Genomic DNA, 20773 nt, shown 5'->3' on the forward strand with positions numbered 1-20773 from the left:
CGTAAAATATTGAAATAATTATTTAGCCCATATTTCACTCAGTCTTATTATTCAAGGACTCGTGTAAGCTATGCTGAGTCAAATGATTCATTTGAATGAGGATTTGGTTACTGAATACATTATCATGGCAGCTCATCATAAAAATGTTGCAATCTAATAGTGGTTTATTTGTTAAAAGATGCAGCTCACTATATAGCCCTAAGTAAGAATTTATTTGTAACTTAAGTTCTGACTTACCTGAAAATACTTCTATTATTTGAGTCTTCTTCAAGCATTTAATTCTCAGATCTGACAAACTTTTGTTGCCGTAATCATTCTGACTCGGGTAGTATGTTTTATTATCCAAATCATTCACTATTTAAGGAATTGAACTGACATGGTACTAACAGTTCACTAAATGTTACTACTTTTATAGTTGTTTTTTAGGCAGCTAAACAAAATTACTGTTGAGTTTAGTAGAACGAGATCACTACCAAATATGACTCTCATATTATTATAAAGTAGGATGTAATAACTGATTTTTTAAATTAACAATAGTCTGCCTTGGCTAAACAATTCATTTCTGGAAACTGCCTGGTTACCATCTCAATATAAGGGTCTGTCACTAGCTATTGTCTGTTTCAAATCTCAATATAAAAGTTCAGCTATGTGAAAGTCCATGTATAGCTACCATGTCCTTCAGGACCTGCTCAGCTATTGAGATGGTTCAAATGGCTCTGAGCACTATGGGACTTAACAGTTGAGGTCATCAGTCCCCTAGACTTAGAACTACTTAAACCTAACTAACCTAAGGACATCACACACAGATGCCCGAGGCAGGATTCAAACCTGCGACCGTAGCAGTCGCGCTGTTCCGGACTGAAGCACCAAGAACTGCTCAGCCACTGCAGCCGGCGAGAACTCAGCTATTCCATTTTCACTGTAAGGTTATCGAAATATTTGTGACTCACCTCCTGTGGGCCGACTTGACAGAACCATACCGGAAGTGCTTCTCAACACGGAACAGGTAGATCCAGCACTCTGGGATGGGGAAGCGCACCATGATGTCTTCACATGGAATCTGGCCCAATTTACGGCTCGAGAAGCCAGGAACCAGAATCTCTGACTTTATCTCAACCTATAGATTGGCACAGAAAAGCACAGACATCAATAATTTATGATCTGCACAGCATTGCATCTTGGACTGTGTACTCTGAGGAATCAAGAAAAAGAAAAGAATGTAAGCATTTGAAATGTGGTGTTACAGAAGGATGCTAAAAAGTAAGTAGACTGACAAGACAAGAAATGAGATGTTCTCAGAAGAATCAACTGAGGAAGGAGTATGTGAGAAATACTGACTGGAAGAACAGGCAGGATGTCAGGACATATGTTAAGCCATCATGGAATAACTTTCATAGTGCAGCACAGAGCCTTAAAAAGCAAAACATTGTAGGAGGAGATAGACTGCAATCTTTTGACCACCCAAAACAACTTTCTGTCCAGAGACAAAATAAAATGCATTCAGCAATTACGTTATCAGTGCCCATATAAAAATTAGTAGAAACAAACGTTGTTAGAACATAGAAAATGTGATGAGTGAAATAAGAAGCATTGTGAAATAAAGTTGCGTTCACTCTCTCCCAATCTCTCTCACCCATGCAACCACACTACCCTACATCCTGTTAGATAGTTTTAAAATAGTTATTCATTCTAAAACTGTCAGTTAAGACACAAGTGAGACAAAAGAAAAGTAAAATATAGTCACAGAAAAAGTATAAATAAAATAACGTTTAGCTACCAGTAGGACACAGCCAGCCCAGTTGCCTTTCTTTCAACATGTTTTGTTACGAGCATATGAGCACAACCCAATATTTTTTTTTATTTGATAGTCAACATGCTCTTCTCAAAACATGTGGAGAAATATATCAATGTACCATTCACACAAACAAGGTGTCGTTAAAAATGTAACACAAAACTAACTGACTGTTCTACACTATAAAGCTCAGGTACTGTGAGAAATGTAACTCATACAGTTACCAGAGCTGACAGTAAATAGATGGAAACACACGGAAAATGTGTACTGATCATTCAGTCAACTGTCTCCTATTGAAGGCTGGTTGAGTACAATGTACACCAATAAAGAGAGAGTAGTAATGCTCCTTGTCTGGGGTAGTCAAGATAAACTGAATTGAAGACGTGCTGCGTTTCATATCTGCAAGCTACAATAACAGACAAACACAAAATACACAATATCAGTAAAGCAGACCCACTACTGTAATTCTACACAAGAATGCAGAGATGAATTAAAATAACTTAAATGTTATTACTTCTTTATTTTCCATCTCAGTGCACTGACAATTTGTGTTATCGGTGACTAGTTTCAGATGTGTTTGTTCATTACCAAACCATTAGCGTGGCAGTTACAAAATGTTTAATAAAATAAAATTTTTACATTTTGGAATACTCACAACCACTCAACTCTGAACGTCCTGTGTCCTAAATGACAGTTCTATAAACTGAGTCACCCATCGTCAGTCCACTAACAGATGACTGTGTTGTGGATACTTTTGCCAATGCAAATGATTGAAATGGCTTGGTACACAGAGTAAAAGGTAGTCATGGAGGAACTCACCTTGTTTCCAGTGACACATATGACGGCCTTGACTTGTAGAGGCAGTTCCCTGTTTCGTGGAGGTCGCACCCGGAACCTCATCAGCTCGATGTAGCATGCGTCAGGAGGTTTAAACCTGTGGGGGTTGGTTAGTGTGTTATATAGCATGCGTTAGTTAGCACAAGCACTATTAAGTAACAAAGTGGTGCCTTCCTGTGAATGAATCTAAAAGATAGCAATCAATATTTAGAAATGAAGGAAATTTGAAGCGTAAGCAATTTGTGTTCTATGATTGTCTGAGGGAACTGTTGTTCCTGTTGTGCATGTAATGAATGAAAAAATTGTACTGTTCATTGTCAAAGTACAGTCTGCCCATTACATATGTTGCTCTGTTAGAAATGAATGCTGAGTTGAGTAAAAATCTTACTGTCTAGGTCACTAAAACTGAACAGTTAATCCTTTACAGAAAGACAAGCGAAGAAAGTATCCTGAAAAACTTCTGTAGGTATTTAAGGAAACCACAGAAAATGTCAATCATTATGAAGATCTGAACCCTCTATCTCCCAAACCACTGCACAGCCTTCCTTGACTCGACTGCCTAGGAAATGCTGCACATAAACTTGACTGTACATGTGAACATTGACTTCTTGTGCCTTAGTAATCATTCTTGCTGTTGCCTTCCTTACAGTATTCCACACAATTTTCAAAAGTCTGCTTGAAATATGATTAGGGGTGAATGTCCCATTGATGAAAAGATGATTACAGACAGTCTCATAAGAGATTAGGGCGTACTTTTGCATTTACTGGCTTGGAAAAACCATAAGAAACTTAAATAAGAATGGTGACACAGGGATTTGAAACTTGGTTCTCCTGGGTGTGACTCCAGTACCTTAACAACTAAGCCACCATAGTCACACATAATTTCAGTGGTGCAAAAGAAGGTATGACAAGAGATGAAGATGGTGGTGTAGTGATCATAATGCAAGTAGAGTGATTATGATGATGATTTGGTGATCACTACAAAGATTTGGTGTTAGTATAATGATCATGTGACAAGCAAGAGAAGTTACAGAAACTGCCATCAAACATTGAAGAAAAATTTATTGCAATGAGACTTGTAATGTGTTTGAATGTGTTATTCACATAACTATGTGGTTTGTTGAATCTTTTAATTCTGAACAGAATAGTGTACCTCCATAAATAACTGTTATTGCTGCCTGCTTGGGCCACATCTTTTGCATCTCACCAGATGGTTTACAGCTACCAGTTCCTAGCATGCACATCTTCCACTGTGAAACTCCGATCAGCCTCACATCCTCTGGCTCGAAGCATTTCATACAAGGGCCTGTTCCACATCTGATTTTCTTGCCTAACGTCAGAGTATGTCCAAGCCCACTAACACCTATGCTGCCCTGTGTGCTCTGACTGGCAGTCATCTCAAAGCTTTATATTAGCTCTACTGTTTGCTCCTCATATGCTCCCCAGAACCTATATGTTGGCCATTCTTTGTTATTTTTCCCCAATTCACACCCATAGAGGAAAACTGTTTAGAGATTTCTGTTAATATCTGGAATCTGACACTGCAATGACATGTATGAGGCTTTTAGACATGTCTTAGTTGTCTGAAGTTGTCTTTTAACTTTCAGATATGTCACTAAACATCTACTATGGTTCTATTTTCTATGACATCTGTTGAGGTAACAGTACCCTTTCTCTAGTCTTCTTCTCCAGCTTAAGTTTCTTAGGTGATGCAGTATTGATTAGGATTTCTACTGATGTTAATTTGTTCTGCACAAGTAGTTTCCCATTTTGTGCACTCAAACATACCTGATATCTCTCTCGAGCTGTGGATGAGCAGTTGCAGATCATATTCAAGATGACAAGTGAAGCCCTTGTGCATCTTCACAGCAATGTCAAGCACCATCAGGAATAATATAAGTGATAGTAAATACCTTTAATTTACTGCCAGTTCCACACTGGTGATGTACAAGTGGTTCTTCAGTGTAATAATATTTTCCAGTATCCCAAAAGTGTTCATAAAACAAAGCCATATGTTGAAGACTATGAAGTCTAAAGCTTTCTCAAAATCCACAGACACTAAGTATGGAAATGTTTGAAATTCTAAACTGTCTGATGGTATTTCAGAGAGTAGTGATGTGGGCTACACAAGATATTACTTTTAGCAATCCATCTGATACGGCTGAATTTACAAATTATGAGTATTTTTGAACTGCAGAAAATTTTCTGTTTTATCACAAGAAGTAACATTGTTGCCATCAATATGCTGTGATAAAGCCATTTAAGGAAAAATGTATCCAGATTAAATTGAGCAGTCAGACATTGGGCACTCATAATCTAAGAAAGTAGTTTACTGGTCAAATATTTTTTGTCATAATGCTAGGTAAAAGTGCAGTTAATAATAAAACTCTGAAATAAACAAAATAGCTGGAATGGCTACTAAAACAAGCATGTTCCATGCTCACCAAATTATTTAGTGCTTATTCACATGACATAGCCATTAAAAAAATGTTAGTCTGATTAATGCATGCTGTTAGTTGTTAGTCCATAATCATGGAAAGTTTGATGGATTATCTATAATCAAACCAAAGAAAACAAAGTAATATAATACCTCATTTATTAACATAAATATTTTTTGCTGAAGGTACATTCTGTCTTCACAAAGAGAGTTACAAATGTGAGATTACAGCAGTCTTTCTTTTAAAAAGGAGAAGTATGCCTGGCACTGCACATTTAAAAATACTTTACCCACCTGTAAATCAGTGACTACCAACACATACCTTCTGTAAGAGCTACTTTCAGATACTAATTTATTCCCTGTTAAAATTTACTCAAATGTATGCATATCTAACATTATGTCACTCTATGAACTACATTCTCACGCAACACCAAGAAATATACAAGTCATTATAGACATTAAGGAGGTCTTTCCAGTCTTGAATGATATTAGTTGAACGTTTTTGCAACTAGCTGAAATGTAAACTGCCTGTAAGAAGGATATTTTCACTTTTCTTGTGAATGTGTTTCTCTATGTCTGAAGGTAACATCTACACTCACAACAATGTTTTCTTTTTTTTTGTCATTTGTATCTTTTCTGTTATCCTCATTATCAGTACAAACATATTTGCAAATCAGTACAAACATATTTCCACAATGAAATTTTTGTACAACAGTTGTCTGTTTCCTTCATGCAAAGAGATTTGCTTATACTATTTAAGTCTCATTGATACACAGTATTTCATGTAATGTCTATACCTTTAATTGAAACACTTAAAGAGTTCTGAAAATAAATTATGTAACTTCTATGTAAAGAACAAATATGAGCCAAAAATAAAGCCTTATAGGATACTGTCTATTTCTCTGTAATCTGAGTATCACTATTAACTTCTGTCCAGAGTAGCTTTGTGCTGAAACTGTGCTCCTACAAACTACTTTTTCTTCAGATTACACTAATATCACTTCTTAAAATTAATGGGAAAAACTGTGACATATCTGAAAGTGGTGTTTACTTATGTAAGTCTGTCACCCTATGCCAGAATAGTATATAACAGATATGTGGATTGCATTATTGAAATTTTGCATTTGTAGCACAATACGATTGGTTTCAAAAGTCCATGCATCTAGTGCAACAACAGCAACAACAGTGCTTAGGCAATGCCAAAAGTGCCAAATCAAACCATGCTCCCAATAAAATATATCCCTCCATTTGTAACATCAAATTTGATGGCACTCGACAGCTGCTTCGAAATGAACTGTTCCCCTCAGCCAAGCAGCTTATCCCATACAGTATTTATTGTATTTTAAGCTACAATTATCATTATGTACTCACTCTCTACATTCAATTCTTGTTTCTGACACCTCATTCTACTTCAGGATGGAGACAAGGGCCTCACTGGTCTTTGTTACACACAATACTGCAGCAAATAAATAGGACTTCATTTGATAACATCTTCAACAGTTGGGTTCACACATGATAAATATGATGGATGATATACTCAAAATGTTGAGATATTGCTATGAACTGCTGCAGCTAGATTACTGAACATCTTTTATCTGTGTTATATACAGAATATCCAATGAAGGAATCCCTGATTTCAAAATTAAATATCTTGTAAACTAATACTGATAGAGGAGTGCAACATATGGTATATTTATTGTAAAAGCTGTAAGAATTTTATACAGAAGTTACAAAAGAAGTTTCGAAAAGCCGCTAACAGATGACACTATAGTCACAGCTCAGAGTGATCAGTTCCACTATTGAAACATGTAAGGAGTTAGTGTACTGAAAGAAGAGGTTGAACACATGCATTCCATTGAACAACGTATTTTTTCAGGTATGGGAAAACTGCAGGTTAGACCACTGCCCCACACAAAAAGGCACAGTTTTCAAACACAATTTAGAGTCCTGATAGGACTCAAAAAGAAGAACAATCATAAGCTCTTCGCCAAATTCCAACAGACAGCATGCTGATTATCAAGTGGGGAATGTTGACCCCAGGAAAACTGTAGTTACTCCTGAAAAAGTCACCATGTTTTCTGAAATTATTCAGCAAAATCCAAGGAACCCAGTCCAAGGAACCCAGTCCAAGGAACCCAGTCCAAGGAACCCAGTCCAAGGAACCCAGTCCAAGGAACCCAGCCCAAGGAACCCAGTCCAAGGAACTCCATTCAAAGAATAGCAGTGGAGGCTGGCTTGCAGCATTCAAGCATGCAGAAAATACTGAGACAGAGTCTACAAGTTTCCATTCAAAATCCAAGGCCACCAAGCCCTATCTATGAGCCCTGTGACAGAAGGCCTCATTTTGCAAACCAGATTCTCATAATGATTGATAATAAATGGCTGTGTTGGTTGCTTTGTATCACAGATGAAGCACATTTTCCCCTGATTGGAGTTGTACGTGGAACTGATGATTCTGGGGTTCTGAAAAATCTCCATTCATTTGAAGTGAAACCAGAATTACTGTTTGGGCATTATTTGCCCTTTTTTCATGTGAGAAATGATCACTAGTGATGGTTACGATGCAATTTTGGGAAAAATTTTTTGCCACACTGCTAGCCAAACCACATCACACCAAACAGGTGTGTCACTTTCTTGGGAACAGAATCATTGCAATGGATTATTTCAAATTTTATAGTGCAGAGATGGACTGACCACCATATCTGCCTGACCTGACCCCTTGTAACTACATTTTTTTAGGGCACACTGAAATACACCGTGTACTGGAATCATCCCTCGATGCTGGATAAACTTAAATTGGTGACCTATGTGGCATCTGAATCCACTTTGTAGACACACAACAGGGTGTGATGGCAAATTGCAAATTTCATTGTTCATTGCACTACCTCCATAATGAGAGTGGTGGACATTTCAAAATGAGTGTGATGTGATTGTGAATATTCCCTTGAGAGGATGAGTTAAATTATGCCCACTCATACTGTCTGAGATGCAAAACATATAGTGCCATGTGTTAGCAGCTTTTCAACCTACTTCAAAAATTCTGTACTGTATAAATTCTTACAGCTTTCACAAAAAACATGGCTTTTGTTGCATTTGTCTGTAAGTTTTTGACATAGTTAATTTTTAAATCAGGGACTCTTTTGCTATACACCCTGTAGATTATGCAAGAGCAGATTATTAAGCCCAAAATAGAAGCAGCTAGAAATTTTGTCCTGCAGTATGACTCTTGGTAAGTTTGTTTAATGTGATGGTGAATGCAATTCTGCTTATGAGAAAGAGTGCATTATGTGTGCCACCCAAAAGTGAATACTTGTCAGTACGACTTGGGTGCACTGGATGAAGAAGATGAAAAGTAGTAGTGATCCTCCTTTGTTTTATTCAGCTATTATCATCACAGATAATTATTTTAGGAACAGTGATGAGCTCTTTTTATTCATTGTTGTTAGCCTGTCTGCATAAACAAATTAAAAAGAAGCAACAAAGATTAACCTGAAAACAACTGCTCTTGCACTTTATCAACATTCCTGATTGCGCATAAGCAAACCATGAACGCTATGCCATCCTGATAAAGGAGTATTTCAAGAGAAATTATCTTTCTACTGTTGAATAATTTATACACAGCAGACATTTGACCACCTGACAGCTGGAGAGAGGGTCTAGCACCCTACGCTGTTCGTAAACTGTATAGGTGAAACTCTTCATTGGAAGCCTGTCTAACTGTGAAAACAGAAAGGTACATGAGAAAACTCTAATTTTGGCTGAGTAAATCTAAAATCAAACCAGATACACAGAAGAGGCAGTTCATATTATTTCAGCACTGACATAGGAGATCAAAAGCACCACCAACAGACTTAGAAGAAACGGGACCACGCTGGGAAAAATGGCTCAGTTCCTAGTACTGTTAACTGAAATTTCTCTTGGTGTCAGCTTATGAAAATTATGTGTTGGAGCATGCAACAGGTTTAACCTTATAGAACTAAGAAGTGGCAGAAATAATAGAACCAAAACCAGAACACTCAAACAATTTTGTAGTGGTCAGCACTAGCAGGGGTACAATATCATACGCTCATTAACAAAACAGCAGTGACCAGAACAAGAATCCAAGGAATGTGCTCTCAAGCACCACTCAACAAAAAAATTGGAAGTAATCCACAGGAAATTAGGAAAAAGGCAGTCTGACACTTTTAATATGGCATGTAGCAAAATTTGGCAAATACACATCAAAATATACATCTTCAACAGGAAGCGTACTAAGAGAGACCATAGCAACTTATAACTTAACCAGGTTTAAATACCTGTATACACACAATAATTATACAGTGCATCAACCATCTTGACCATGACAGAGGAACAAGTTCAGCAGCAAACGGATCAAAATTTGATTGAGGACCTAACAAATCTGGAACCAAACCTGAGAGAAAAAGGATCTACCTAGGAGTATGGACACCTCTCAGCATTCAGGCATAAGATACTTCCATGAGAACCTCCTCCCATCCTGTTCAAGAGTATGTATGTAGCTGTAGATCTTTTATGAAGAAATGCAGCAAAAGGGATCTAGATGGCCCACATGCTTAGAGGGCGTTGTTCATACCTTGAGAAAAGATAATACATTTTTGTAAAATGTTAATGAAGTTTACCAAATTCATCAGTTCACCATCAGAATGGTACATTTTCCAACTTTAACATTTCCATTATGTGAATACTGTCCCACATTTATTCTGGCCCGGACTCACTTGATGATGCGCGACTTCTCGTACTCGTCCTGCTGGACGCAGCTGTGGAACTCAACACCCTCCAGGCGGATCCACTCCTCTGTGATGACGGGGATGATGTCGTGCCGACCCACCACCTCCTTTCCCTGCCGCCAGAGGTCATTCACTCCCAGCTCCACATCTGGCATGCCTGTCACCGACACAACCACCAAATGATTTTCCCTGTATCTGTCATAGAATTTCACTACACAAATGAGCTTGTTAGCAGGCATATAGCATGTGCTGTTGAGCAGAGTAATTTTTGAATTAAATGCCTACGATGCAGTATTCGAGGATAATTTCTTAATTGTCTAAGATTTTACTGTACAGTTGTATGATTTAATCAACTGATGAAAAAACAAGGACAAGTGATATTATTAAGGTGTTCTATAAGTTTTATTAATTTTGTTATTAATGACTACGCATTTTAAAAAGAAGACAAAGTTGAGATTCATGTTCATACAAAAATCATTATTTCAATTTAAAAAAAGGGCACGTAGTAACTATAACTAATTGTTAGGGGGTGGTGGTGTAAAGTGGCCACTCTACAGGAGACCGAGTTTTCACCTAATATTATTATTATTATTATAACTATTATATTATTACTATAAGCTTGCCACTTATACATTTTGAATCTATATAGAATAACGTATCATGCTAAATTTTTAAGTGAAAAAGGAAGTAATATGTAGAATTATATGCATTTTAATGAAGGCTTTTACAGAGAGATCAACAGTGGTGTGTATTAGAACTAGTATGACCACTTCTCAGTGGGCAGGCAGCCGCAGTGTTCTGGATAAAAAACATGTGATAGCCACTTTTCCTGTCCTGGTAACTTTACCCCACAATCTGCTAGAGCATACTTTTTACAACAAGAAAGTATTTTTATAAATTGATGATCTTTAGCAAAGAAATGCTTTTGTTTTACTTTTGAATTTCCTGTCCCCTAGCAGATTCTATTCGAAACTGTGTAAAAGACTTGCACATGGCACATTCTCCTTTTTGACTTCTTCTCGCAATGCACAACAGACATCTAACACCTACAAGGTGTGGACAATGTCACAGCAGATTCCCTTTCACAGATAAATGCTCTCTCAACAGATACTGATTTTGACAAACTTGTGACAGTGCAGGTAAAGGATGTCCTGTTATGTAAACTTACACATGGCAACACAATGGGATTGCACATTCAACCCAGCAACATGCCTAGCTCTTCTAAATGAGTATTATGCAATGTCTCTGAAAACTGCCTTCATCCACTGGTACCACTCACCATGAGATGAGCCATTTTCAATAAACTAAACCGGCTTTCACACCCCAGGATTCGTCCAACAGCAAATCTATTATGCAAGCAAGCACTGCCACCAGTGGTCCATAACAGGACTGCACGCACAGCCATGATTCAGCCATTATTCCATTCCTAAGGGCCATTTTCAGAACGTCCACTTAGTGCTGGGCCCTTCCCTGATTCAAATGGTCTATTGTTGTATTTTTTCAACAATTGACAGAATACTGAGCAGGTTCTGGATTACTTGAATTTTGTACATTGTTGCTAAATCATTTGTCAACCTATACATTTCCCATTTTGGTTGTCCTGCCACTACAACAACAGCCCAAGGCAGACAATTTGAGTAAGTACTTACTGAACACTGTCACTTATGCGGTGCCCTGCACTTCTGAACAGCAGCTCACCAAGCACAAAATAATGGTATTTTAGAACACTGGCACCAAATCCTACAGACTGCTCTCACATGTCATGGAGGGCTATGGACAGATTCCCTGCTATGGGCTCTTCTACATATACCATGACTTACAAAAATCCCTGTGTGTCTCTCAAGGATCTCCTTTATGGGGATACCCTCACTCTTCTGGCATGTGCCATAAAAAATAATTACTGAAGTGATTACGTAGGCTTTCCTGGCGTAATAAGTCACGAAAGTCTCTTCAGGTTTGATGCCAGATTCTAAAATCAACTTGACTCGATATTTCGGCGATCCAACTGATCGCCATCTTCATCTTCAGGAAAATGCTGCTTCTGCTGATGAGTCCCGCTGAGAACTGACGCCAGGTTGCAAATCGACGTCCTATATAGGCCAGCGTTCTCCGGAGGTGTATGAAGAGGAACATAGATCTGTGGCCTTTGTTCCTTATGCTGGAGGCTTATCGTTTAAGATTGGACGAATTTTAAGGAATTCTAACATTAAGAGTGTGTTCCGTCCACCTTCTAAAATTAGGGCTCTGCTCGGCTCTATGAAGGATGATTTGGGGCTTACAAAACCCAGGGTGTATGAAATTCCGTGTCAATGTGGGAAAGGTTACGTTGGCCATTCTATTCGCACAGTGCGTGACAGGTGTGTGGAACATCGCCGTCATACGAGGCTACAACAGCCGGAAAAATCGGCGGTAGCAGAACACTGGCTAAATGAGGGACACAAAATGAAATTTGAAGAAACTGTTGTAGTTGCCAACATTTCCAGTTTTTGGAACAGTGTCTATAAAGAGGCGACTGAAATTAGGTTGGCTGATAATTTAATCAACAGAGACAATGGGTTTCCTCTTAGCAAAACGTGGAATCTTGTATTATCTCGCATCAAAACTGAACGTTCTTCGGTGCGGCCTTGATTGCGATATATCGTTGCTAGCAGTGTTTCACTAAAGGCGGCGCCACCTCCCTGTTTTGGAAGTCAGAAACCGCGATGGGCGGCGCATGCGCCGTGTACTGAACGGTGGCCTATATAGGACGTCGATCTGCAACCTGGCGTCAGTTCTCAGTAGAGATGGGCAAAACTGTTCTTTTCAGAGATCGGATCAGAACTGTTCACTCCCTGAAATGAACTAGCTCTTTTTCATGGCTCACCACTCACTCACAACAGAAAATAAATGGAAGGCACATTGACCTTTAAACTTGGTTTATTCCAGTACTATACCTGTATTTTGATCTTATTTGATCCTATTTTGAAGTAACGCAGATAATGAGTAAGAATTTTGTATTGTTTATTGAAATTCCCACGATATGACAAGTTTTTGATTATTAATATATTTTGCACTATCGTGGTTTTTTGGGCGATCGGAAAATGTAACTTGAGATTTACATTAACAATATATTTGGCTATAATGTATTAAAATTTCATTAACCTCGTACAAATACATCGCAAGCCATATATTTTTAAAGTGAACATTTCCATCCGAAGACGCCTAAAATCGCAAAATCCACACTAAAATAAGAAAAAAATATATAAATTTGACTGTAAGACCAAAGTGCTGCATATAGCCTTCCGCAGATTAAAACAAGGAAAATATTGGTGTATCACTTTTGCTATACGTGTATCGGTTCGCTCGTAATTAAAGTGTAAATTCGAGAGACCATAATAAAAAATCCTATAGTAAGAGGAGCCGTCAGGAACCTAATCTGATCAGTTTAAACAAATAAAAATAAAATAAAAACAAATGATGTATACATAACATAATTATGTAATATATGTAACGGTATTACTAGGAAGAACAATATCCAGTAGAGACGAACTCCGATGCAGAGGCGCCGAGTCAAGCAGGTCGAGACGCGAGCTGTATTACTGCGTGAGCTAAGACCGCAGAGACCAGAGTGACACCTGAGTTGCTTTGCTCAACGCTCTGGCTAGAGTCGAGAACGGTGGGGTGAGCGTTGAGCTGGCGAGTTCCGAGGGTGGGGGGAGCGGTGAACTGCCACCACTCACCCGCTCGGAGACAAATCGTCCGTTCTCTTGCGAGAAGGTTGTTGCAAGTAGTTCTTATGTTCTCTGCTAGGAGGCTCTCTGTCCTGTTGCTCGCATCAACTGCCCAGAGGGCAGGACGTGCGACTGAAATGATCGCCGACGGAGTGCTATGCTAAGGTGCGCCAGACACTGCACGCGGCAGAGGAAGCACAGAGAGGGCACGGCATATGTGAAACACAAAATCCAATGGGGCACTGCACAATGCAGGCAGCCAAGGCAGAAGCAGGGTAGGGGCCGGCGTTGGCTGTGTTGTGTGGCGTGCAGTGTGCTCTGACCAGCAGAGGCCCCACTGATCTGCTCCGACTCCCTCTCTCTCTCTCTCTCTCTCTCTCTCTCTCTCTCTCTCTGCTGTGGGAAACGTTTGGAGCTACCGTTCTTTTTTTCTGAATCACTGATTGTTCACTCCTTTGAAAGATTCAACTCTATGAATTAGTTCAGGAGCGGATCCCCCATCTCTAGTTCTCAGCGGGACTCATCTGCAGAAGCAGCATTTTCCTGAAGATGGCGACCAGTTGGACCGCCGAAATATCGAGTCAAGTTGATTTTAGGATCCGGCAGCAAACCCGAAGAGACTTTCATGACAATGATTACTGAAGCTTGTCTGCAAAGTTAAGGACATGTTGCACACGCGTAGATGTCTACAAAGCGTCCAGAATTAATGCCACTACTGTGAGTGAGTTACCGGCGAGGAAGCCGAGGAAGAAGAGTCGCACGCGGGCGATCTGCTTGTCTATGTGTCCGTGCGCGTCCTGCTCGACGTACAGCTCGTCGACGGCGGTGATCTGCACCTCCTCCGTCTTGTAGTTGAGCGCGCGGTCGCGGTGCGCAGACAGCCGGAACAGCGCCTCCTCCACGCACACGCCGAACTGCTTGATGTCCTCGTAGTTCTGGCAGCCGATCTTGAATAGCTGCGATATCTGCCGGCAGGCGAGAGAGCACGGTGTACACTTTCCTGCAGAGAGGTTTTCATTACGAGGGCAACACTGAAAATTTTTAGGGAATCATACAACGATTACTTTAAAATAGCTGTTGTTGTGGTCTTCAGTCCTGAGACTGGTTTGATGCAGCTCTCCATGCTACTCTATCCTGTGCAGGCTCCTTCATCTCCCGGTACCTACTGCAGCCTACATCCTTCTGAATCTGCTTAGTGTATTCATCTCTTGGTCACCCTCTACGATTTTTACCCTCCACGCTGCCCTCCAATGCTAAATTGGTGATCCCTTGACGTCTCAGAACGTGTCCTACCAACCGGTCCCTTCTTCTTGTCGAGTTGTGCCACAAACTTCTCTTCTCCCCAATCCTATTCAGTACTGCCTCATTAGTTATGTGATCTACCCATCTAATCTTCAGCATTCTTCTGCAGCACCACATTTCGAAAGCTTCTATTCTCTTCTTGTCCAAACTACTTATCGTCCATGTTTCACTTCCATACATAGCTACACTCCATACAAATACTTTCAGAAATGACTTCCTGACACTTAAATCTATACTCGATGTTAACAAATTTCTCTTCTTCAGAAACGCTTTCCTTGCCATTGCCAATCTACATTTTATATCCTCTCTACTTCGACCATCATCAGTTACTTTGCTCCCAAAATAGCCAAACTCCTTTACTACTTTAAGTGTCTCATTTCCTAATCTAATTCCCTCAGCATCACCCGACTTAATTCGACTACATTCCATTATCCTCGTTTTGCTTTTGTTGATGTTCATCTTATACCCTCCTTTCAAGACACTGTCCATTCCGTTCAACTGCTCTTCCAAGCCCTTTGCTGTCTCTGACAGAATTACAAAGTCATCGGCGAACCTCAAAGTGTTTATCCCTTCTCCAAGGATTTTAATACCTACTCTGAATTTTTCTTTTGTTTCCTTTACTGCTTGGTCAATATACATGTTGAATAACATCGGGGAGAGGCTACAACCCTGTCTCACTCCCTTCCCAACCGCTGCTTCCCTTTCATGTCCCTCGACTCTTATAACTGCTATCTGGTTTCTGTACAAATTGTAAATAGCCTTTCGCTCCCTGTATTTTACCCCTGCCACCTCCAGAATTTGAAAGAGAGTATTCCAGTCAACATTGTCAAAATATTTCTCTAACTCTACAAATGCTAGAAACGTAGGATTGCCTTTCCTTAACCTTTCTTCTAAGATAAGTCTTAGGGTCAGTTTAAAATAGCTGGAACTGTGTTATTGTTTCTCAAAATATTCCACTTTACAATCAATACATTTTTTGAATTCAATGAAAACAGTCAGTAAACCAATGATGCACTCTTCCCGAGGCAGTTCAAAAACCAGTGCACTGGCTGCTCTGGGAAGAACAATACTTATTGATACGGAATAACGAACAGTATAACGAATTGAGACGTTGAATGTTTCGCACGCTGACACTTGTTGATGGCCCAGCAATGAAATCTGCAGCAATTTGCGGAACGGTTACACTTCTGTAACGTTGAACGATTCTCTTCGGTCGGCGTTGGTCACATTGTTGCAGGATCATTTCCCAGCCGCAGCGTACGTGAAATGTTCAGAAAAAAATTATCATTCAACGTAACTGTGTTTAAAAACAATATCGGTTTTCATCAGGTTACCTTCCACTCGGAAAGTGGGTGCACTCAGCGACTGTTATGCGATTTATAAATTGTAGAGCGCAGCAATCAGTTGTCTTTTTTTGCAGCTTTATTACGCAAATCTAGATTTCGGCTAGTGCCTAGCCATTATCAACGCACTATTTGGTAATATCGATGCATGTTAGTAGCCTGTTGTTCGGGTGTCACTCACAGTTCTTTGAATGCATCGAGATCAGAAAATAGTGCATTGATAATGGCTAGGCACTAGCCGAAATATAGATTTGCGTAAGAAAACCTGCAAAAAAATGACAACTGATTGCTGCGCTCTATAATTTATAAAACAATATCGGTTTATTATGTATACCAGCATTTGTTCTACGTTAAAAATATTATCAGCTGTGCAACAGTGGAATGATTTTATGTGGGCCTGATTAATTTGGTCTCGGATGAGGAAAGACGTACTTGCACTGCATTTTGGTTGAATATGTGTGTTTACTTCGTCTTAAAATTTGTACGTGTCCCTACATTGCAGAAAAGTAATGACTTTTTTTTCAGAATAACAGAAACTGCAATACAGTGCAAGCCTACAACGATTGTTGTCAGCCATTTGCGTGGCCGCAACGTCTTACTTGAATATTGCCAATATTAAACATCACAGAGCCGCGGCAATAACTAACGAAGTTTGCATTTTGATTATATGATTTAACTTTAGTCTCATTTTAATTTATTTGCAAAGATTAATTATATTATTTAATTATTTAACTTAATTTATTGCAAAAATTAATAGCAGTTTTCAGTAAATTCTTGCGGTTGCCGCATAACAACTATCTAATCTCAGATACGTACATTCACATAAATTATCTTACTCCGCAATGATAAATGCGTCACATAATAGTATTTCTCTACGAGAACCCATAACATTAACGTAACATTAATTTCAATAAAATTGCAATGCAAAAAGAACCTGGGACCATACCGCTCCTTACGTGTTTCATATTGCGGGCATTAAACCTTCAAATAATATTTCCATAAAAAGACTGTGTAACTTGCCCGTGATAAACTGTGTTGTCACTTTAGTGCGTGCTGCGTCATTTGATGTGTAACTATGTGTATGTGCCTACAAATCCTACAGTTTAATGAACTGCACATGTACACACAATTAAAGCACACTAATTGCCATACAGAACGCAACTCTACATACATATTAAAAAACAACACCAGGCTTATTTAATGTCCCATGATTCACCTAATATCGAAAAATCAGTAACTGCAATCGGTTCTAAAAATCGTTAAAAGTTACAATATTAACATGCTGAGTGAATCTTCCGTTGGTTAAAGAACGACATTATAATAAGTGAAAAGCACTAGCTTGCTTTCGTTCTACAGGTACAACCAAAGCAAACTAGCGCTTTTCATTTATTATAAGATGATGATTATTATTATTATTATTCATTTGGCATTGTGTTGTAATTATTGTCGTTATCATTACTATGTTATAGTTTACGATCATCCGGTACTGTGTCGCGTCACGCCTTAATATTAAGAAGGGTGTAGACGGGCACGTATCGCTGGCACAAGTTGACCTACGCACGTACAGATGCGCGTGCAAACACGCAAAGTCGCACCTCATCCCAATTGGCGTCCACCTCCGTATCGTAGCTGTAGCGTTATCGCCTACCACGCAGGGGGCCCGGGTTCGATTCCCGGCAGGGGACTGAGTGTTGTGTGTGTCCATCATCATTGACTCACAAGTCCCAGATGTGACGTCACCTAAAAAGTACTTGCAATACGGCGGCCGAACTCTCCCGAATGGGGCCTCCCGACCAAAAATGCCATACGATGATTCCATTTCCATCGCAACTGGAATGTAAGTTGTAGCTGGGGCTATTATTTACTTCCGTAAGTTGGCTACCCCCTACCGCGTCTTTGGAAGACGGCTCTTCTTGCCGAATGGTATACAGTCTGATTTTGTCCGTTCGATAGTTGACATCATATACTGATGAAAGTGGAGTAAATGCCAAAATCCGAAATTGACGAAATGCATACATGATAGACAACAACGAAGTTAAGAATTCAGTGAGGAGCGGATCTTCAGTTAGCGCAATTTATAAGCCAACATTGCCGTCATTTTCTACTGCTGGTCGCTATGAAGAACACTGTAGCAGCAAGAGAAGCCAAGAACCGTTTGGTAAGCATCCCGCATCAGGGGGATCTCTGAATATAAGTGTTGTGGACTGGCAAGACAGCCAATCCACTAGGACGGGAGGCCGAAAGGCACGCGTTTGAGCTCACGCAGGATGGCGTGAGGTCTGGAACAGGACAAGGTCTTTATAGTACCAAAAATAGTACGTAGCTTCTGGAATACTTAACTTTAATCCATAATTGGTGAACATCGGTCTGACGGTACATGCATCACAAGATAAATAGCGATTGATAATGGCGCCTTGCTAGGTCGTAGCAAATGACGTAGCTGAAAGCTATGCTAACTATCGTCTCGGCAAATGAGAGCGTAATTTGTCAGTGAACCATCGCTAGCAAAGTCGGCTGTACAACTGGGGCGAGTGCTAGGAAGTCTCTCTAGACCTGCCGTGTGGCGGCGCTCGGTCTGCAATCACTGACAGTGGCGACACGCGGGTCCAACGTATACCAACGGACCGCGGCCGATTTAAAGGCTACCACCTAGCAAGTGTGGTGTCTGGCGGTGACACTACAATAAGTGCCTACGATTTTCGGTAAATATTCAAAACTCCATCTGTTCATTCAAAAAATGGCTCTGAGCACCATGGGACTTAACATCTGAAGTCATCAGTCCCCTAGAACTTAGAACTACTTAAACCTAACAAACCTAAGGACATCACACACATCAATGCCCGAGGCAGGATTCGATCCTGCGACCGTAGCGTCTGTTCATTCAAAAATGGCTTTCAATGGAAGTTTCGTCCTCACTTTCCCTAATTAGCATTCTAGACGCTCCTAAAATATTTCCCCTCGCAGCCCACTTTAGAACCCAATATCTGCGTCTTCTTTTTTCCCAATTCAAGCGTTCTGTAACTTTTTGTATTGCAGTTAACGATACGAATCGAATGAACGCGCGTATTAATCCAGTTAGCGCCATATTGAAAAACTGAACTGCACTTGCTTGGACTGAAAATTTTCAAGCGCTCTGAACGGTCATTGGCGCACGTCATTTTTTGTCAATTGGCGCACATAAACATGCCCGTGTAAGCCCCGCCTTACACAGAACTATGCCTTATACCGTCTATGAAAGAGCAAGCCCAACCTCGTCAAGGACAGGCCTACTGAGCGATACCGAATTCTTGAAAAATACTCGTTATTTCATCTACATGATCAAGATGATATTAAAAGTTCCGGTGCACACAGTTTTATTTATATTTGAGGTCAATTTTGTGATCCTTCTGATCGAAAACTTCGACCACAGAGTCGCAGAATGACGTTGTTTCTGGACTTGAACAATCTTTTTTGAAGTGCCAACAAACCGACTGTGTATTTAGAAGATACTACTTCTGAACATTTGATATGAAGGCATTGTTGAAACAAAAATGTATCCTTCTAATGCCAAATTTAACGAGTGTTCATACAGATGTAGTATGGTCTAATGAATTTTCGTGCACATGTCATTCACGCCATTCTTTGTCCACAACACACAGCAAGAAAACAAAACACGTGACCAACTACAATTCTTTTGTCTCTTTACAGCCACATAACCGTCTGTAAGAGAAGCACCAAGATTCTTGAAAATGTCTGACAATTTTTAGTTACTATATTTAATATTTGGTGTAGGTAGTCCCTGTTTGACCAGTTGCTTTTCTCTCAAAACAAATTTCCCCAAACGGATTTTCCAGAGACTTTCCTGCCCACATTTACAATCTTCTACGTTTGTATCTTTCGAGAAGCCCGCTACTTCGTACACATTGGTTCAGCAACCCAACTTCACACACAGAAAAAATATGAAATCACTAAAACTATAATGAATAAATAATAACATGCCCGAATACACTATGAAACACTAAAATATTTACCCTCGTTTACATCTAAAGTACTTTCAGCACTGTAGCGCGCTAAAGAATAGAAAAACACTCGTGTCTTTAAAAGAGCTAGAGAATCGTAGGAACTGCATGACTCCCAACTGCCTGCAACAGCTGCACTGCCCCCCTAATTTCTCTGTGGTGGAAGCTAGAGAAGGGAAAGAACCTTGCAATGGGATGCGCGCGCACCGTTATTCGCTGTGGGCTGGGAAGTTACATGAATGTCGCGTGTAGCTGATCAGCGCCTGTGGCCTTGCAAACTGCCGCCTATCGCACTGACAGTCGTTAATGCTTTTAATTACCTCCGGTTAACTGTGCGTTTTACGATTATAAAGTATGCCGGCAATTGATATTGTAAAAAGTTTATACCAAGAATGTTTAAACGTAAAAAACGAGTGTACAGACCCCCGATTGGTCAGTCTGCAATTTGTCTGCACCAGTCTGTAACAGTCTCCATTAGTCTGTTCCAGTCTATAGTCAAGTTTCAGTCTGCACCTAATGAGATTACCATCTTCCTGTATATAGCCATCAAGATAAATGGACACTTTGCCAAGTATCAGAGATTGTGAGAATAAGATTAACCTACCAAGA

At 39.8% G+C, this 20773-nt stretch overlaps 1 protein-coding gene across 1 annotated transcript in view; it reads right to left on the bottom strand.

Annotated features, from left to right (window-relative positions):
* The window catches only part of LOC124716751, a 324669-nt gene that overhangs the window by 34956 nt on the left and 268940 nt on the right, over positions 1-20773 (bottom strand). The window contains exons 26-29 of the mRNA XM_047243294.1: positions 14252-14486; positions 9800-9968; positions 2612-2726; positions 951-1117 (exon numbers count right to left, since the gene is read on the bottom strand). Of these exons, the coding sequence (XP_047099250.1) occupies positions 951-1117; positions 2612-2726; positions 9800-9968; positions 14252-14486 (686 nt within the window). The remainder of the gene's footprint in view (positions 1-950; positions 1118-2611; positions 2727-9799; positions 9969-14251; positions 14487-20773) is intronic.

This window comes from Schistocerca piceifrons, chromosome 9 (assembly GCF_021461385.2).
Source record: "Schistocerca piceifrons isolate TAMUIC-IGC-003096 chromosome 9, iqSchPice1.1, whole genome shotgun sequence".
Classification (NCBI taxonomy): Eukaryota; Metazoa; Arthropoda; class Insecta; order Orthoptera; family Acrididae; genus Schistocerca; species Schistocerca piceifrons.